The sequence below is a fragment of the Eumetopias jubatus genome, unplaced genomic scaffold, assembly GCF_037043125.1.
Source record: "Eumetopias jubatus isolate StellerSeaLion01/CBP00866 unplaced genomic scaffold, mEumJub1_p1.0 scaffold_11, whole genome shotgun sequence".
Lineage (NCBI taxonomy): Eukaryota > Metazoa > Chordata > Mammalia > Carnivora > Otariidae > Eumetopias > Eumetopias jubatus.
The window spans coordinates 121,660,537-121,675,425 of record NW_028274817.1 but is presented as its reverse complement, the minus strand read 5'-3'; the positions used below and the strand labels follow the sequence as shown (position 1 = coordinate 121,675,425).

General features: G+C 53.0%; 1 protein-coding gene across 1 annotated transcript in view; it reads right to left on the bottom strand.

Annotated features, from left to right (window-relative positions):
• Positions 1–347: 347 nt before the first annotated feature.
• ANOS1 (anosmin 1) overlaps positions 348–14,889 on the bottom strand; it is a 187,824-nt gene continuing 173,282 nt past the window's right edge. Inside the window, exons 10-14 of the mRNA XM_028114947.2 lie at positions 10,538–10,632; positions 7,923–8,094; positions 6,881–7,101; positions 4,953–5,094; positions 348–3,957 (exon numbers count right to left, since the gene is read on the bottom strand). Coding sequence (XP_027970748.1) covers positions 3,899–3,957; positions 4,953–5,094; positions 6,881–7,101; positions 7,923–8,094; positions 10,538–10,632 — 689 coding nt within the window. The 3' untranslated portion in view covers positions 348–3,898. The remainder of the gene's footprint in view (positions 3,958–4,952; positions 5,095–6,880; positions 7,102–7,922; positions 8,095–10,537; positions 10,633–14,889) is intronic.

Genomic DNA, 14,889 nt, shown 5'->3' with positions numbered 1-14,889 from the left:
GTGCACACTCTCCATCTCTCTCTCAAATAAATCTTTAAAAAAACTCCACCAAAGCCATCAGCAATACGGTCCTAAGTGAATGTAATGGAAGAACTCTTAAGTGTTGATTTTCAAACCACAAAACACTTTCACTAGGATGAAGTGCTGTCTCGTTAACACCCACCACACCTCAAATTCCATTCATACTGACTTTTTCAGTCTCCCTGGGAATGTAGGAAAAAAATGGGAAAATGAAATTTTTTTTTTTTTTTTTTAATAAATGAGTCTAGTCCACTGGGCAGGTTTAAGGATGTTTTATTACTGAATCAGTATGTACAAACTCTAACATGAAAATAATGAGTCACAGAATATCAGACTATTTACAGTACTTCGTTTTTACAAAATTTTTTTACAAGATTACTTCTAACATGACAGACACACACAAAAATCACTGTTTTATTACATACATAAATAAATATTGACTTGAAGTGACCAGAAGAGATGTGATCTCTATAGGCCATTGGGATGAGAAGGTAGCTGTTCTGTTATCTGCATACTACAGTATAATTAAGGAAAGAAAGAATAATTACATACAGACCTCTGTTAATTACTCTGTAAATTGTGTAACTTGCTAAAATACTCAGTAGAGGTAAGAAACGGAGTCTGGCCATGCACAACCATAGGTAACAGTCACCATCTTTATGCATTTATTATTTTAAATGAATTATAAGAACATGCAACAGATATTCAGCCTTTGTGTGCTGGTTACAATGTGAGGGTTTGTGTAACAAGATTGAGAGCTATTTGCAGTCCTGGGAACGAGTGAATGTAATTAGTAAATCCATGGCCCAAGGTGTAAGAAAGGGCATTAAATAAATAAGTCATTATCACAAGTGATGCTGACCGATAGGAAGGAGAAAAATATCTGCACTCGGATGACAGAGACACACGTCAGAATTCAGTCTTCCCATCAGGTGTTTGAGTGACACAATGAAAGACACAATTCAGGGCTTTGCAGTCCAATTTCCCGGCTGTTGCTCGGCTCCTGCAGTTTCCCGGGTCCCGCAGACGAGGCAGATTCTCCCGTGTTTAGTAAAGATCACTCCCTCTCTGGTGCACGGATTCTCAACCAGGGGAGGCTTACTCCCCCAGGTGTGAGTGGGCAATGTGTGGAAGACTGTGGGCTGTCACAACTTGGGGGCACTGGCGTGTGGTGGGTGAGGCCAGGGCCGCCGCTGGGCTCCCTATGGTGCGTGGCTGGGGCACCCCTGCCAGCCACACAGACGTGGACAAAGCCCGCTCTGCGTGATTACTTAGAGGTTCGTTCAGGTTCCTAGCATGCAGACGTACCTTTACACTTGAACTTTGGGCTCAATTGGGAAAAGTATATATCACTGAATATATATTTTCTCCTATGAGAGACAATGCGTCTCCTATGAGAGAGAGACAATTTTAATGAGACATATTAGAGACTTAGCCACTAAAACAATGTTTAAAGAAAAAAAACCCATAGATTGTATCCCTTTATTAGGGCACTCAAATTTTTTAAATTAAAAAAAGTAATTATATCTTGGCTGATTTGCATATTATTGAAGGTCGTTGAAATTCATAAAAGAAAGTCCTGTTTCCTTAATCATCTAATTAACAGCATTTTTCTTCCAATGATGTGAATAAAATTTAAGTTTTGTTATTGCAGAATGAGATGCTCACAGGATCAGCTTTCGATTTTGTAAGGAAGGTGTAAGCTTCAGAACCTTCATCCAAACTAAAAATGTATTTGCTCATTGTCTATTGCCCAGACAAAAGACACATAACTAAACCTTATAAAATCAAACTTCCGTAATAATTTAATATTTCGTATCTATGTGTACACTCCTGCATTTTGAACTATACAACAGTATAAAAATTTGCTGGCACAAATACTGGATTTGTTTGTGACAAATTCAGGGTAAACTTGTAGCCAATATTAGACGTCTTCATTTGTGAAAATTTGAGAATTTGACATTCAGATGCAGCTCATGACACTGGTATAAATCCTAGTTTCCGCGGAGATATCTGTGGTGTTGGGTCAAGCTTGGGGCAGTTGGAAACGAGGGGTGCTTCCGGTCCTCTCCGTGAGAAACCAGGGGACCTCGGACCACATGGGGCTGAGTCTGTCCGGACGGCGTCAGGAGCCGCGGACAAGCATTTGGAAGCCCATGCACCCTCACGCTGGTCTTTCCCACGAGGGTCACTTGTACGAAGCTACAAAACATTGCCCGCATCATCATTGTAACTCTTTGCTACCCAGGAGACAGTTTTTACTGTTTCCACATATCCATGCGTACAGACCGCGTTTCCTAAAGATACGCATCCATCTGATAATAAAAATACTCTGTCTCCATTTTGTGGCACGTTTGCCTTCAGACACTCGTGAAGTGAAGGCGTTCGAGCTGTCTCTGCATCTGCACGCTTCCAGAAACCCACAACACGGCAGGTACCCAGTGCCACCATCGTGACCCAAGAAAATGGTCCCAGACGTTTCCCCGATTGAGTTAGCTGCACAATGAGAGGAGGAAGCCGTTCCTTTAAGATGTTGAAATGCTGATAAATTGCTCTTTCCTCACAGAATAAACACCGACGGGAAAAATACATGACCCTTCCCTTTACAAGAACCGGATCTTTCTGCACCACTGGTGAGCCGTGAAGAGAATTTCCGCAGTGAGTCACACTCAAGGTGTGTGTGTGCGTGCGCACATACGTACATAGACACACAAACATAGATGCCTATTCCAAACCACATCCGTGGCTATTCCCTCAAGAAGAACTTGGATGAAACTGAATGTTTCTGGGTTGAAGGCTGCCCCAGTGCTCGGCAGCACCATGGACTGATGATGGGTTCTGACCCGAGTCCATGCTAGGAAGGGTCGTTTGGACCCAAGCAGTCCTACAGAATAGATTTGAAAGAATAAAGGCAAGCATATAGCTGTCCTCTATCCGTCAAAGCCTCTTGTCCGACGTTACCGAGAATATTCTAGCATTCAGATAGCTTACTTTAAGAAAAGGCAAATCTTAGTGATTGGAAAATATTCAGCGGTTGGGATTCTCACTTTAAGCAAGAGGCTCTGTAAATTTTGAGATATGTGACGTGGTAGAACAAAGTGTACCAACAGCTCTTTTCTGCATGGAGGGAAAGAGGAAAATATAAATAAGAAAACGTGTCGGGAAGGTCTCTCATTTTGTAGGATGAAGCATGAAAACGTATCCCCAGAAAAGCCTTTTCATTTCTCCGAGGCAGACTGTGGATAGCAGCGGATTCGCTGAATGCCCCCTGCTTTGGGAGCCTTTCGTAAAGCACACCTCACACACGCGATGCTCGTTTGCTTTCGTGTGAACGGGGCTCAGGGGCTTCAGGTGTGGACAGTCATAGATGGAACTTAATTGCTATATGTTTGAGGTTAAGAATAAATCACACATTATATAAATCATCTTACGAAAGATTTGAATACACAGGGCTTACAAACTGCATCACCTTATTTGATTTTGCAAATCAAAGCAATTATTTAATTTAAAAATGTTTTATTGATATACGTTATGCTTGGTATGTGTATGCACTGCGTATTTGTTACACTGATTTGTTCTGAGAATTTGCTGCTCCGAATCCAGGGAGATCTCATCTGTGCAATCATTCAGTAGAGGTTCATTCGTGGATATTCCGATTTCGGGCTCGATGGGCCTCCATTCTGGGAAGTGGGTGCCCACCCCCACCAGCTGTGAGTCACTCCTTTCCAGCTGCGTTGAGATGGGCAGAGGGACCCAGAGCACAAGGTTACACGGGAGAGGGAGGTCACGCAGGGCACCTGCTGGCTTCGTAGCAGCACGTCCGCACCGTGAAGCTCAACCAGCTTGCTCGTTCTTCGATTCTCAGACATTGAGCTGTTTAGTATCTCTCTGGAGAAGGCTTGTAATGATGAGGATGCCGAGGTTTAAGATGGGGTCCTGAGGGGGGGACAGGACATGGGGTATCAGTCATGTTGCCCTATGGGAAGCCGGGGACTGGTGGTGAAAGCATCAGACCCACAGAGCGCTCCCTCCTACATCTGCGTCTTTCCTGCTCTGAACCCCCCTCCCCTCTTTTCCCTCCCTAAGTCCATAGAACCACCGGAGGACTAGGGCAAGCTCCTTTCCTGGGGCATACAGTTCGAGAAGCAAGCCAAGGCCTTCCTCTCTCCTGGGAACGTAAACACTTCAGTACGCATACGAAACCCAGTTTGAAAGGAGGAGCATCAGGAAAGCATTGACCCGACCCCGACGAAGGTAGGGGCCGCTGCGCTCTCCCATCCCGAGCGCTGTCTAAATTCTAGGCATGAAAACTGATTGGGGCAAATGTGCTTCTACAATTGTAAAGGTAAAACCAGGATTACTTCTCCATTTTCTTATCAACACACAAACCTTTAGGCACTGCTTTATACGTGTAAGCTGGAAAAAGATGAAGCACATAATTTAAAAATCAGCAAAAGCCTGACTATTCAGAAACAGTGGGTGACATTTAAAAAAAAAAAAACAACTAGTTGACTTAGCAGTAAATCCAGTAGATTGATTTGGGTCATGTTATGAAGCAAATTTATATAGTGTATTATAGCAAAATGTGTGTAATAAAATAATCCTTAGCAAACTACTTCCTATATCGTCATATTTGAAAATCTTAAATAATTTCAGACTGATAGGAAGTTACAGATTTTTTTCCCCCTCGTAGGTATTTATGGTGTAAAAGACGCGGGGAAAGCATGGTACCAACGATGGGAAGGAGAGCGAGGCCGGCAGGGGGCATTTAAGCGGCCACCGCGCACTCATGCTGACACGGCTGGAATACAATCCCGTCCGCAGATACTCGTGGCGAGGACGAATTTCAGACCCAGAGAACCTGGGGCACAGGGATCGGTGAGAAACTTAAGTGTTTCACGCGGACTGCTGCCTGTGTGCCCCACACTCACTGTCCGCTGAGGGCAGCATGAGGTCGGGCGTCCAGAAGGTTTTGATGGTGGCCGGCCCTTCGCCTCCCGCGGTCAGCACCTGCACTTCCAGTCGGTACAGCGTGGACGGCCTCAGGTTGGGCACCGTGAGGACGTAATGGTCCTGGGAGAGGAGATGCGCATCAGTGACCTTTCAAAAAGAAAAGGCACAGGGGGCACGCGTCCTCTGAGCGGCTTCTGCCCGGCGGAGAGCCGGTGTGACTGCACGCGGAGAGCGGCAGGGGTGCGTGCGCGGTAGGCGGGAGCGCGCGGAGAGCGGCAGGGGTGCGTGCGCGGCAGGCGGGAGCGCGCAGAGAGCGGCAGGCGTGCATGTGTGCGTCAGGCGGGAGCGCGCGGAGAGCGGCAGGGGTGCGTGCGCGGTAGGTGGGAGCGCGCAGAGAGCGGCAGGGGTGCGTGCGCGGCAGGCGGGAGCGTGCAGAGAGCGGCAGGCGTGCGTGCGCGGCAGGCGTGAGCACGCAGAGAGCGGCTGGGGCGAGCGTGTGGAGAGCTTCAGGGGTGCGTGCGCGGCAGGCACGAGCATGTGGAGAGGGAAGGGGTGCGTGCACGGCAGGCGGGAGCGCGCAGAGAGCGGCAGGGGTGCATTTGGAGAGTGGCAGGGGTGCGTGTGCAGCAGAGGGGAGCATGGGAGAGCAGCAGGGGTGAGCGGAGAGCGACAGGGCTGCGTGCACGGCAAGCGTGAGCACACGGAGAGTGGCAGGGGTGCGTGCATGGCACGGGTGAGGCAGGGGTGCGTCCACAGGAGGCAAGAGCGCGCGGAGAGCGGCAGGGGTGCGTGCACAGCAGGGAGGAGTGCGCGGAGAGCAGTAGGGGTGCGTGTGCAGCGGGGGGGGGGGGAGCATGGGAGAGCAGCAGGGGTGAGAGGAGTGCGACAGGGCGGCATGCACGGCAAGCGTTGAGCGCACGGAGAGCGGCAGGGGTGAGCGCAGGAGGGCAGCAGAAGCAGTGGCTGCCGGTACTCCGCGGGAGCCCCCTGCCGCGTCCTCTCCCCCTCCGCGCCCCGTCTGGGCAGGCCCAGACACTTGGCAGAGTAAGGCTGTGCCGAGGTGCCAGTTCTCAGGCTCACCCTTGGGATTTCATTTTTTACTCCCCAACCTAGAACTTTCCCATGGCTTAAAGTTTTCATCTGCACATCTTGTGATGTGAATTCTTGATCATCCCGATTTCAGTGAACGAGCCAACTGTCTCCCTTAAAACACAGTATCTGTCAATGCCCATAACTGAAAATGTTTATTTTTATGCCAACACATTCTTCTCAAAATTCAATAAAACCTAATACATTCATACTACTTTCTAATTCCAAGGAATTTTTCCTTCCGGACTTAAGGTTTTTTTCTTTCTTTCTCTCTTGCTTTCTTTTTAGAGCCAGGGTTGGATATCCTAAGGGCATTTTTAGAGAGGGTAAAAGCCCACACATGGGTTGTTTTTGTTTTTTTTGTTTTTTTTTTGTTTTTTCCCAAGCAAAGGAATTAAGTGGCCTGGAAGACAGGCCAACTCATTATGGGCTCTAGCCAAATTTGAATGGGGAAAAGGGAGAGAAACAACAAGCTTCTTTTAGCTATTTTCCCCCCAATTTAACACTTCAAACAGGGTACGTCCACTTGGACCAGAGGGACACGGGGTTAACAAACAAACTGTGAAATCACCTGCATGCAAGAAAGGACAGGGGCTGCTGGAGAATCAGGGTTTATCGAGCTGACCGTGTACCCTGCTCAGAGCAGCGCTTGTGATGGGTCATTAATCCCTGCAAACTCCTACGTGGAGAAGGAGAAACTGCCCCAGGAAGGCCCAGTAGTTAGCAGGCAGCCTGGCGGGAGGGCCCCCCTCTGGCGGCAGGCGGCCGTGTGCGATGCACACAGCCGCGGGCACGGAGGAGCTGAGCCGGCACCTACCGAAGGCAGAATCTGGGAGCGAGAGATGATGCTGTTGGGTAAACTGTTCTGTCTGCTCTCGGTCGTGACCTCAGCCCAGGTCACTTGAAAGCCCGTCATGGGCTGGTAGAGGTTGGCCTTGGCCATCTTCCAGGAGAAGTGGGCCGTGATGTTCACATCTTGGACGACGAACGAGGCAGAGAGGTTCTCGGGCTTGGCGAGCACTTTGACCGGCATGTGACCTGGAGCCAGGCAGACAGAAGCACCTGCTGAGGCTGCTGGGCAAGGAGTGGAAATGGGGCCTGTCTGCACGCATCATGGGTACTCCGGGCGGCCCCTGGGGGGTAGTGGGGGGAGGCACAGGCAGGCTGAGCTCGGTCTCCACACACGGCTCCCGGAAACCACCTCTTTGCCCTACGGGGACGGTCAGTGAGCAGTGAGCCAGAGTCTCTCTTGTCCCTGCAACTTGTTGCTGGGCGCTCTGGGGATTCTTTTCAGGACGCTGCTTTGGGGGTGGAAGACGGAGAGGGAATTCTGCAACGTGGCAAGACCCAGCGGCTGCTCCAAGAGCAGACATGACTGCCACGCCAAGGGCAGACAGTGAAGTGATCGGCCGTCACGCTCAGTCACTCGGAGGAGCTCAGGGGGCCGCGCCGACCAAGCCCTGGGTGGTCGTCCCGCTGCCCGACAGAGGCCTCGGCCAGGAGGGGGATGGGTGCGGACATGGGGTCTGCGGCACTGTTGTGCGAAGCGCATGAAGGTAGCTCGCATGGCAAAGGGCCGGGATAAAAATGAAAGGAGGTGCAGAGAGTGTGCCGAAGCACGAGCGGTGTATAAATCTTTGCTTCGTTTCCCAGGGGGTAATGCTGTGAGCAGAGGGCCTGCTTCCAAAGCGGTAACGCCTACAGCCGCACGCACATCACCGCCCCAACGGCGCCATCGGACTGCAGTTTAGAAGGAGGGCTACTTTAAGCTTCTCCGGCCTCGCGAAGTCCGGTTTGGACACGTTTTCAACGTGTCGCCAACGCCCTAGACGCGCACTTGGAAGTTGGGGTGAACGTACCTGCCTCGCCCGGGCAGCTCACGTGCTTGTAGCTTTTCCCCTTCAGGGCCGAGCACGGAGGCGTCGTAAAGAAAACGGTCTCTGCCTTCAGGCGGCCCGCGGGCCGGGCCGGCTGGACGGTCACCTTGTATTTGCAGGAAAACGATAGATCTTGAAGAATTATATAATTGTCCTGGAGCAAGAGAAAGAATAAGCTAGCAGTAAGTCTCATTAGGGATAAAAAAAAAGATTGGCAGGACTTGAAACCCTCGTGCCACAAGGGTATTTTCCTATATGTTCAGTGTGTGCAATATGGCTTTTATAAAAAGCACAAAGGAGACACGGTGCATGTTCTGAGCATTGACCATCGTGAGCCTCCCCCTCCCCCCGCGCTTCCGGATGCCGGCCGCACAGGTGCTGCCCAACTGTAAGCACAAATCTGTTTTTAAAACACAAGAGAAAAGGGAACTCGGGCTTCTCTGCGACACGGGCTTAGTAGCCCCTGTGTAAGTTTCCCTTTGGAAAAATGACAAGGCTCGGCAATATATTCTTTCCCCTTCTTGGAGGGCTGTTCTTGCTTCGTGCCACACCGGGTGTGGTCACACCCCGCGGGCGGAAGGAGGAAGAGGCTGAGAGCAGAACTGCGTGCTAACATGGAGCCATGAATTTGGGGCTGTCCTAAGTGTGCAACTCTGTTTCCTTTACATCTGCCTGCTCTGCTTCTCCAGCCTGGCCGGTGCGTGTCAGAGCCTGATGCCCTCGTGTAAAGGGTGCAGAAGGGACCTCTGTCCGCGGCGGTCTGGGTGCAGGATGGGGTCCCCGCCAGACAGCAGCGTGCGTGAGGTGGGAAGCACAGGCCGAGGAGAGCGGTAGAAGTACAAGCTCAGGCTCCGCCCATCCTGCCAGTCGCTGGAGTCGGCAGTGGGGGATGGGGGGGCGGGGGGATGCGCATGGTGCGGGGGGACGCACACCGCGGGAGGTACCCGGGCTGGGGGGTGCGCACCGGGCTGGAGGGGAAATGCGCATGGAGGATGCGCACCCGGGAGCCACGGGCCCTCTCCCCAGAGGTCACAGGCAGGCAGACAGAAGCAGGGCACCGTGCACACCAGAGAGTGAGCAGGGAGCCTCGCAGGCCTGCTGTGTCCCCTTGGGTGGCTGAAATGCTTCTCTGCAGGGGGGAATGTACGCTTTACACGGGAACACACTGCAAGCCCACGTGAGCCACCAAGGACACCTCTTGGCAGCTCTTTCAAGAACGCTTTCATGTGGCGTGGAACAAAGACATCTGTAGCAAGAGGTGAGTTAGCTGATGCTCCATCCTAACTTCAAAATAAGTGGGTCTAAAAGCTGTTTACAAATGCAAATAGGCTAGGTCCATGCCCTTAGCAGAGTGGTTTTTGATTCTTCTTTCTACCGGACACATTATACAGGTTCAGCTTCTTCTTACCTTTCAGAGTTTGCAGAGATGAGAAGTCAAGGGTTGGCTGGGCCCCTGAAAATAAGGCTGATTTCCTACCATTGCAAGGCATGCCTAAGTAAAACCACTAAAAGCCTCACCCCTGCCCACAAAAAAATTTAATAAACCCTGCTTCTGTTCATTTCTTTCTCTGATTTTCAAGTAGGTTTCCCTTTTTAAAAATGCTTCTTTTTCTTTCTTTTTCTTTACTGAAGGCCCCCAACTTTGGAGGCAGCTTAGGGAAAAATAAAAGGAACAGCGTTGGCGAGCATGCGTTGGGACAAGTCAAAGCCAGTAAAAAACTATTTCTGCAGACCCACTGACTTGTTTTATCTTACTATCTTAAAGTTAAGTGATCACATAGGATTCTAAAAATGCTGTACTTGTTGCTTTAGGAAATATTCAAAAGAAAAATGTTCTCCTTACAGATCACAGATCAGCACATTAGACAGCTGGGGCCATGCCTTTGGGTGTTTTAAAGTGTGCTGCTATATTATAGACATGTCACTGGCATCACCGCCGTGGACAGGTCACCACCGTCTTAACCATTCTTTGTTGCCACCACTCTGTAATTCACTCATTCGGCCTGTTTGGAAGAACGCGTGGAGGAGGGGACTGCCAGAGTTCCTACCCCCCAGGAGTTAATGTTCTTTCAGAATCAACAGGAAAGTGTCGGTGCCGTGAGTCGGGTAAGGAGTCGTAGCATGCACTGCACGAGGAGCTGCTAGTCAGGGACATGGCAACGCAAGGCACTAAAGGATCGCCAGGGGCGTATAGAAGTCGGCAGAGGAAACATTACGTCGTGGTGCCAAGATTCCGAAAATAATGCAAACCTGTCGTCCAGTTAAGATGAGACACACAGCAACTCGGAAGCATTTCTGACCTGGGAGTTGCCTACGAAGCACGTCTTTCATCTCTGCGTTCTGTGAGCTGCGTCGTGCGGACAAGGGACCGAGCTCCCAGGGAAGGTTGTGAGCGGAGGAAGGAACGAGTGAGCCGAAGGAGCATTCTGCTTTCCCAGGTATGTTGTTACTACTCAGTAGCCGGGGGGGGGGGGGGGGGGGGGGGGGCAAGCTCTGGGTGGGTCGTACACCTGGCCCACCTTCCCGTGTGTCTTGTGCGCGGGCCCAGTGGAGCCCGGGAGCAGCGAGACGCGGGCAGTGTGACGGCCGCCGCTCACCTGGGTGATGCCGGACGAGGTCTCGGCGCCGCTGCTTCTGTTGTGGGCACAGACCTCCGGGAGCCACCGCACGTGGTATCGGCTGACGCTGGGATCTGAAAGGTCAGAGAGAGCACAGGCTGGGGCCACAATGCACCTGGGCCGCTGCTCTGGGGGCGGGAGGGGGCACACTGCAGTTCCACGGGTGACAGGACGAAGGATGCAGGCCGGGCTGCAGGACCCTGGGCATCGTCAGGAGGACATTCTAGGAGAGAACCGGGTACGGTGCAAGAAAGTGCAGGAAAGTCACGGTAGAACGCCCGCAACGAGGTGTTGAGGGGAACCTCGTTCCTGGTTCTGGGCCGAGCGCGCCCCGACAGGAGAGGGTGGCCCTTGGCCAGGGAGTGTCCGTTCCCGCAACGGGGAGTCCTCACCGCAAGTGTGAGTCCTACAGTTTGCGGCGAAAGCTGAGAGAGCGTGCAACCCGTGCAAAATCGACAGCCTGTCCTCAGGCCAGGATGCACTCCCTTGTGCAGGGGAGCGTTCCTGCCGCACGAGGCCCGGAGCAGCCCCTGCCCTGGCGCCGAGGCCGCGTGTGTGATCCCCCCGAACCCTGACTTGCTGGGGAGCTCAGGCCAGAACGCTGACGCTGCAAGCCTGTCCTTCCCGGGCCGGGCAGCATATTCCCTGCACAGCGCTGGACTCTGGGCCATCCCTCAGATAAACGAGGAGGAGCACCTCGCCGAGTGTGGGAAGGGGGAGGGTCTGGCCAGTGTCAGGTTTATTCACCGACCCGCACGTCCAAGGGTGTGACAGGGCGCCACTCTGACACTAACATCTCATCCCCCGTGTTCCCACCAAGTGCTGGATGGAGCTTTGCTGACGGGAAGACGCTTTGATGCCATGGGTGGTTCTGGCGGGAACTTGCTTTGAGCACTTTGGAATGAGAAAAGAAGTTTGAATCCGAGAGGATGAGCGGTTATCAAGCAGGCCCCCTTGGTGTTTACTTAAAAGGGGAACCCCTTCCTGGAGGCTTTAAGATTTACACAGCAGGCATCGGGAAAGAAATGTACGTTATACGCAAGTATGAGGCTACTGAATGAATCCATCTGCTTGCATTCAAGTGGTGCTCTTCCCGGCATATAACAGAGTAACCACGCAGAAACAGCTGTTCCCGGGGATCTTAAAAACTAACAGGGCTATAGAAACAACAAACAATGTACATAAGCAGGGTCTGCGGTAGGCTAGAAGGTAATTTGGCTACAGATTAATACGGAACGTAAGGGGGCAGGTGTATTGCCAAAGGTTACAATTGTGCAACAGAGGCTGGCTCTGAAGATCTTTCTTTTTTTTTAAATATTTTTATTTATTTATTTGAGAAAGAGAGAGCACAAGCGGGGGTGGGGAGGTAGAAGTAGAGGGAGAGGGAGAAGCAGACTCCCCATTGAGCGGGGCTCCATCCCAGGACCCTGAGATCATGGCCTGAGCCACAGGCAGACGCTTGACCACCTGAGCCCCCGGTTGTCTCCAGGCAACCCCTGGAGATCTAACTTTCAAGCGAAGACGGGGATGATGCCTGGAGGTTGGCGTGGGCAGTGTAGATGGCTGTGGGCAGACCTGGCGGTGGCGTGGACAGAGTAGATGGCCGTGGGCAGTGTGGATGGCCATGGACAGTGTAAATGGCCGTGGGCAGGTCTGGTGGTTGGCATGGGCAGTGTAGATGGCCGTGAGCAGACCTGGTGGTGGCATGGACAGAGTAGATGGCCGTGGGCAGGCCTGGTGGTGGCATGGGCAGTGTAGATGACGGTGGGCAGTGTAGATGGCCGTGAGCAGACCTGGCAGTTGGTGTGGGCAGTGTAGATGGCCATAGGCAGGCCTGGTGGTTGGCGTGGGCGGTGTAGATGGCCGTGGGCAGGCCTGGTGGTGGCGTGGGTGGTGTAGATGGCCATGGGCGGTGTAGATGGCCATGGGCAGTGTAGATGGCCAAGGGCAGTGCAAATGGCCGTGGCAGGTCTGGTGGTTGGCATGGGTGGTGTAGATGGCCGTGAGCAGACCTGGCAGTGGCGTGGGCAGTGGAGAAGGCCGTGGACAGTGTAGATGGCTGTGGGCAGTGTAGATGGCCGTGGGCACACCTGGCAGTGGCGTGGGCAGTGGAGAAGGCCGTGGACAGTGTAGATGGCTGTGGGCAGTGTAGATGGCCGTGGGCAGACCTGGCAGTGGCGTGGGCAGTGTAGATGGCCATGGGCAGGCCTGGCGGTTGGCGTGGGTGGTGCAGATGGCCGTGGGCAGTGTAGATGGCCGTGGGCAGACCTGGCAGTGGCGTGGGCAGTGTAGATGGCCATGGGCAGGCTTGGCGGTTGGTGTGGGCGGTGTAGATGGCTGTGGGCAGACCTGGCGGTGGCATGGGCAGTATAGATGGCCGTGGGTGGTGTAGATGACTGTGGGCAGTGTAGATGGCCATGGGCAGACCTGGCGGTGGCATGGACAAAGTAAATGGGCGTGGGTGGTGTAGATGGCCGTGGGCGGTGTAGATGGCCGTGGGCGGTGTAGATGGCCATGGGCAGACCTGGCGGTGGCATGGACAGAGTAAATGGGCGTGGGCGGTGTAGATGGCCGTGGGCAGACCTGGTGGTGGCATGGACAGTGTAGATGGCCATGGGCAGTGTAGATGGCCATGGGCAGGCCTGGCAGTTGGTGTGGGAGGTGTAGATGGCCACGGGCAGTGCAGATGGCTATGGGCTGTGTAGATGGCCGTGGGCAGACCTGGTGGTGGCGTGGACAGTGTAGATGGCCGTGGGCAGTGTAGGTGGCCGTGAGCAGACCTGGTGGTGGCATGGATAGTATAGATGGCCGTGGGCAGTGTAGATGGCTGTGGGCCGTGTAGATGGCTGTGGGCAGACCTGGTGGTGGTGTGGACAGTGTAGATGGCCGTGGGCAGTGTAGATGGCTGTGGGCAGACCTGGCAGTGGTGTGGACAAAATACATGGCTGTGGACAGTGTAGATGGCCAAGGGCAGGCCTGGCAGTGGCGTGAACAGAGTACATGGCTGTGGGCAGTGTAGATGGCCATGGGCAGGCCTGGCGGTTGGCGTGGGCAGTGTAGATGGCTGTGGGCAGTTAGATGGCCATGAGCAGACCTGGCAGTGGCGTGGGCAGTGTAGACGGCCATGTGCAGGCCTGGTGGATGGCGTGGGTGGTGTAGATGACTGTGAGCAGGTCCTCTGGCCAGCACCGCCCATACAACTGTCTACGATGTTGAAAATATTCTACATGTGGTGGCCCCTAGTCACTCCTGCCTGTAAAGCAGCTGAAATATTGCTAGTGTGACTGAAGAATCAAATTCTTAGTTCACTGTAATCAATTTACATTCAGACAACTACAGGTTGCTAATGGCTACCATAAGGGATGGTGAGTTCTGGCTGCAGGGAAGCAGGTAAGAAAGCCATGAAGTAGGAACGGATTCTTGTCCACTGTGGGGCTGACGTTCCCTGTTCAGGGGATTGATTCCAGTTTGCTGTAAGACAGTGATATATGGTATACAGTTGATACCTGAGGACTCTAGGGACTCTAAGAATCCTACGCATTCTTTACAACATGGTCCTGTTTTCCTAAGAGGAGGCACTGTGACATTCGGTCACCTCCCTCAACTCCATCCGGTGACACCGGGTTACCCCCTTCAACTCCATGCAGTCACACTCAGTCACCCCCAACTCCATCCAGTAACACTTGGTCACCCCCTTCTACTCCATCCGGTGACACACGGTCACCCCTTCTACTCCATCCGGTGACACGTGGTCACCCCCAACTCCATCCGGTGACACTCGGTCACCCCCTTCTACTCAATCCGGTGACACACGGTCACCCCTTTTACTCCGGTGACATGTGGTCACCCCCCTTGACTCCGGTGACAGGCGGTCACCCCCCTTGATTCCATCCAGCGACAGGCGGTCACCCCCCCTTGACTCCGTCCGGTGACAGACGGCCACCCCCTTCTGCATCAGGTGACACGCGGTCACCCCCTTCTCCATCCGGTGGCATGCGGTCACCCCCCCTTGACTCCGGTGACAGGCGGTCACCCCCCTTGACTCCGACCGGTGACACACGGTCACCTCCTTCTACTCCACCTGGTGACACTCGGTCACCCCCTTGGCTCTGGTGACACGCGGTCACCTCCTTCACCTCTGTCCAGTGACATGCGGTCACTCCCTTCAACTCCACGCCCCGTCAGCTCTAGACGCTGCTTTGCCCAAGTTCATGGCCCTCCCATCTCTGTATACCCCACCTCTATGAACAATGTCATTTATCCCCACGGCGTCCAGTACCATTTCCTTGGACTTGCAGGGAAGATGGCAGAGTGGGAAGATCCGAGGCTCA